Consider the following 5984-nt stretch of genomic DNA (forward strand, 5'->3'; position numbering starts at 1 on the left):
CCCAACCCGTTCGATCGAACTCCTCGAATCGTCGATCGGGCTATAAAGTGGGTTGGATAAAGGCAAAACTCGATGAAGAGTAAAATCGCATTTTTTCAAGAGAATCGAAAAAAACCAGCTGTCCAACTGCCGATTGAACCCGTCGGTTAAAAAATCAATCGGGTCAGAGTGGTATAAATTGAGTATAAAAATTCCTAATTTTTTTCTCTCTTTGTCAGCCAAAAATCCCTATTTAATTTTTTTGTTTTTGTTAAGTCATCGGTGTTGGGTGCTTATTAGCTTTTTGATGAACTTGTATTTTGAGTTTGAATTGACTTTTATTATTTGAATTTTATGTATTTTTGTGCTACATTTGTTGTATTAGACTATTACATCTCTATTTTATGCTATTTAATTATAGGCATATATTATAAAAAATATTAATTGCAGTCCAAATAAATATTTTTTAATAAAATTATCCTTTATTATTGTGAAAATGTATCTCCTCATATACATTAACGTGTGAAAAAATATAAGAGTAACTAGATCAGAAAATATTTATTTCTGTTGCAATGAGTCTGTAATAAGTCAGAAAATTATAAATATGAATTGCATTCAACTTTTTGATTGATGTTAGCAAATTTCGTGAAAAAAATAAAATGGTACAATTTATTGGACGAAAATAAACATAAAAAATAATAGGTGTAATTTCCCTCACCACAGTGGATATACGTTAACGGAAGGCAATGCCCTTAATTTAATACAATAAAATTAAATATTTATATCGATACTAATATAAAAAGAAAAAAGCCCTCCACACTCACAAACGGCGGCTAATGACACCACCATACCAATTTTTTGTGAAGCAAAAAATATCATTATTCAACTTTCTAAATTTTATATTAATTGATAAATTAGTTTTTAATTTTTTTGTTAACGTAATGTATTAATTTATATATTTTATTTATTTATTTATTTTTATTATATATATAAAGAAACGACGTGTTTCAACTACCAGCAATAAATGAATATTAGTTGTGGAAACTTGAGAAACAATGGCTGCCCAACTCAACCTTGTGTGGAGTACAAAGATGATGGTGATGGGCATAGAGTACACTATGAGAATGCTACAGATGCGACAACCAACAATTGTGGGGCATTTCTGTACCCTTTTTCCAATGCCAATGCAATAATTATGCCATATCCGTTTTAATTTTTTCACTAATTTTAATGCATATTAAATGTCCCTTCTCCTCTGAGATGATATCTGTCGATGTTTCGAAAATTGGATCGAAAATTAAATTGAATAAATTATTAAATTATCGATTTAATGGATTTATTTGGTTATACATGTATATATTTATTGAATAAATTAAGAAATATTAGCAAAATAATTAAAGTTTTCATAAAAAGATAAATATTTCATTACAATATGGTAAGTACTTAATTTACTTTGAAAAAATAGATAGAGATTTAGTATTTTTTATGTGTTACACTATTTAATTTCTCATTTGCTTTTTCCGATTTAATTTTCAATTATTAAGTCATATATTGTAAAAGACTTGTTTGCAAAAAAATTAAATTTTATAACAAACAACAAGATTCGTATTTTTAATAACAATCTACTCGATAATTAAGTACTTTTTTTTTTGATTTAAAAAAGTATATAACTAGAATTAACAAGAAATATGATTTTATTTTATTAAAAATCTAAGCAGCCTCTCGGTCGGTTCGTAGTTAAACCAATCCAACCATCCGATTTAAAAATCTTGGTGATCGTTCTGTTTGGTTCAGATGATGAAATCATGAAAGATCAAATTAAGAGGGACGAAATTTAATTTATTTCTATTTTTCATATATTGGATTTTCCACTTATCACAAAAATATATTTCATGATGCAAAAACATACTTTTTTTTAGTAAAGTATATGTGATGTGTGTGTTTTTTTTTAATTTTGTAGGCTTATAATTATTAACACACCAAAGAAAAATGACCATACAAGATAAAAAAAAATACAATATTACAAGAACGGATATTTAGGCCTCATACTTCGTAAAAATTGAGTCGAATATCCCAACTAATTTAGCCCAATAATATATTTAATGCTTGGTAAACGTGTATTTTATCTTATTATGGAGTAATTTTAAAATTCATAATTTTATCTTAGTATATACTAAGATGGTAAACATGAGATAAAATAATCACACGTCTATCCTAGATTTTGTCGAATAAAATAAATGGAAACATATGTTTATCCTATCATTATGTTTGAATTTATTATGCATTAATCTATCCCGTCTTAATCCCATTCCATAATAAACGAGGCTTGCACATAATCCTATCATCTTGGAACACATCATATTGAAAAATCTCGAACAAATTTCTCCTAGATTTGTGGCCGTCGACTCGGCAACAATAGGTAAAATAAAATCTCCCAAACTCGGACTGACTGGACTCGACTTTTTCAAACAATCATATCTTCATCTAGATAAGTCTAAATTGCAATTCGTCTTTCTTGTTAGTTAGCTAACTTATGCAACTTTCAAAAGATATATCATATATACGCTGCAACCACTTTAAAATGTTTGCTCTCATTCGATTTATAAATAGAGGTCATTGTGCAACCATAAAGGGTAAAAGTATAATTTGCTCTCACACTTACTTTCTCTCAATTTTCAACGGATCTCTTGCATATTTCGTATTGCACACTATAACATTCACAATTGTTTAATGCATAATTGTGAATTAATTGATAAATATTTAAAAAGTTTAGTTCATTAATAAATAAATTATAATTTTAAAAATTTTGAATATATTAAAACTTGAAAGGAGTAAATTGGGCTTTATAAAATATTTGGGGATAGATTATATAACTTAAAAAATTAAAGGACGTAATTGATATTTTAAAAAAAATTAATAATAAAGATAATAATTGTTGCAGCCATGCGACCATCACCTACCACCTCACTATTTTCAACTTAAATTAATATTTCTCAGCCAACATACAAACACAAACATAAACTAAAAAGAAAAAAGAAAAAAACAGCTATCTTTTTTTTTTCTCTCTCTCTGTTGCAACGAAACAGGTAAATATTAAGAAAAATTAAATTTTTCAAAGAAAGTTAAAGAATACTTTTAAAATTAAGAAAATTGATTTACCTTTTTTTAAATATAAAAAAGAAGTTAATATTATATATAGGAATCGTCCAATCAACTTTAGGTTTATGTGACTGTACACATGGCTATACACATGGATAAATATCCGATACTTAAACCAAAATTCAAAAGTTGGCTGAAAAATTACATACAAAACCTTAAAATCGGACTGAATTATCAATTTTAAAACTTAAAGGACTTAATAAAAAAATGCATAGTTACAGAAGTAAAATTGATATTGGTGCATACTTTGTAGACTAAAACGAAAACCAAATTCCCTAAACTTTAATTCGAACATTTTTTATAAAGTTTTGAGAAACTGAGCCCGTTTGGTTGTGTTTTCGTTTTCATTTTCAGTTTCTAACAATTGTATTTGTATACAAATGCTTTATTGGTTTCTGTACGAAAATTGATAATATGTTTGGATTAATTATTTCCAAATAAAGGTATATAGGTGTGAGAATAAAAAATATAGGTATATGTATTTTTTATGTGACAGAAATTAATTATGAGGGTTGACCAAAATGCTTGGGAGAGAAAACAATTTTATTTGATTTGAAACAAGAAAAGACATGCTGACAAGATAAGACAAGTATGACCAACCAATGTGACCTATAATTTCAAAAAATTCAAGATTAAAATAGGAATGCATTCTCAATGAAAATGGCTTGACCAAACAAAATCTCAACTACCCAAATAATGAAAAGTGAAAATAATCTCATTGAAAACACAACCAAACGTATAAGCTCAACCGAACACCGTCTAACCTGTACTCATCCAGCATCTTATAAGTCCATAACCGAAAGCAATCTAAAACACCACTCATCAAGCAAACCAAAGATACCTAGCTGCTGCATTTATGTTCCGCGTTTGATGAGAATTAAACAAACAAGCAAAGGTATCATCAACCTCAAAAGCCATCCATCCTCAACACATAGTACGTACTCATCCAATTTTCCCTGACTTCAACAACATTTTCAAGTATCCTAAAACACAGAACCTAATCAAAACCCCTTGGATTTATATATAGCAACATAAACATAATGGCGGCCGACTGGGCGCCGATCGTAATAGGGTTGCTCCTATTCGTGCTGCTATCTCCGGGCGTCGTTTTTCAGATTCCGGGCAATGCCCGCCACGTTGAGTTCGGGAGCTTCACCACCAACGGCAAAGCTGTGATCGTCCACACTTTACTTTTCTTTGGAGCTTTTACCATTCTTATTATGGCTCTGCACATCCGCATCTACAGTGGGTAGCTGCATTTGAGTTCTCTCATGCAGATGCATGCAACATTAGTATTTCTGCCTTGATCGGTTGATTCATCCACTGATGTATCTTGTTTCATTAATCAATAGTTTTTACTGGCAAAAGAATAAAGAGGGGGTGGAGAAATTGTATGCACTACATTAGATTTTTTGTTTAGGAATGTTGAAATTTTTTTTATGGGAATCAAAACGGGAATAGTGTTTATGGTTTCAAAGGTTAGGTCCGTTTCACTTCTAGTCCTATTCATTACAAAATTAGCATCGTAACTTAAAAAGGCTAATATTTTTTGTTCTCATTCACTTTTTCATCTATAATTTACACTAAAAAAAAAAGGCGGAATTTGTAACGACCTAGAAACCATTCCAATACACACGACCTTTGTAACGGAGTGGACTTTTTGACGTCATTGAGAGGATAAATTTTTTTGTAACGGCCAAAAATCGTTACAAAAATCGTTCCAATTTTATGTGTGCCTAAAATCATTACAATTTGTAAGTCGTTACTATTTTGCTATGTTTTTTGTGACGGTTACCTATTTTTGTAACCAATATTTGGTCAAATAATCAACCGTTATAATGACAGTGGCAAAAACCATTGCAAAGTGTACGAAAATGGTGTTACAAGAACCGTCACATTAGGAATGAATTTTTTTTTGTAAGAGTCATTCCAAAGGCCGTTACTAAATAATGGCTACATTTCCAAACGACAAATTTTCAATGGCTATCTTGGGTGTTCCAAAGGCCGTTACAAAACAACTTATATATTTGTGCATTTCATTTCATTTTATTAGTTGTAAAAATTCTTATACTAAACACACACTCTCAACATTTTGATTTTTGTGCATATACATTTCATTAGCTTGTAGATTATTACTCGACTTTTGGACCGTCAACTAATGCTATTCATCACTTAAGTTGGTTGATTAGGTAACAGTGACTAATTTAATACTTTATTGTGTGTAATTAAATTAATTGTAGTTTACTTAAATTAGTTTTATGATTTTTTATTTACTTATATCATGTTAATTATATGTATTCTCCTAAATAGTATGCATAGTACTGTAATATTTATAAATATGTAGGTCGTCGAATTAGAAAATTAATCAGATATATATATATATACATGTGTGTGTGTGTGAATACAGTGATATATATTAGGAAAAAATACAATGATTATACTTATAGGACTAAAACTAAAATTGTGCATACTTAATGGACTAAAAAAATATTTTTTCCTATATATTATCATGTTACAAAAATTAAGAAGATAGATGGATAATAAGAACCTCCCAAGGAGGGCAGGTCTGATATTGGAGTTTGATGATGGGTTTAAAACTTTCACAGAATGGGCAAAGGGTCTACATGGACATATGGTTGGAGACAAAATTAGGTGCGCTTGTCGAAAATGCAAAAACACAAAGTTCATAACACCTGACAATGTCAGTTATCACTTGTATATATGAGGGTTTATGCCAGAATTTATAATTGAACTTCTCTTGGCGAAAATAAGGTGCAAGCGTACTTTGACGCTGTGACTGTCCCTCTAGTGCCTGAGGAGCAAACCCTAGCTGTCCATATCGAGGG

General features: G+C 29.7%; 1 protein-coding gene across 1 annotated transcript; it reads left to right on the plus strand.

The window, feature by feature from the left end:
• Positions 1 to 4025: 4025 nt before the first annotated feature.
• Positions 4026 to 4539, plus strand: LOC148788778 (uncharacterized). Its single transcript, XM_088879118.1, has one exon. The coding sequence runs from the start codon at positions 4179 to 4181 to the stop codon at positions 4389 to 4391; it is 213 nt and encodes a 70-aa protein (XP_088735244.1). The 5' UTR covers positions 4026 to 4178; the 3' UTR covers positions 4392 to 4539.
• The last annotated feature ends 1445 nt before the right edge of the window (positions 4540 to 5984 follow it).

Source organism: Sesamum indicum, linkage group LG3 (assembly GCF_026168435.1).
Source record: "Sesamum indicum cultivar Baizhima isolate 11 linkage group LG3, ASM2616843v1, whole genome shotgun sequence".
Lineage (NCBI taxonomy): Eukaryota > Viridiplantae > Streptophyta > Magnoliopsida > Lamiales > Pedaliaceae > Sesamum > Sesamum indicum.

Excerpts from the sequence above, each read along its gene's own strand:
- LOC148788778 (XM_088879118.1), top strand. The coding sequence starts at position 4,179 with ATGGCGGCCGACTGGGCGCCGATCGTAATAGGGTTGCTCCTATTCGTG.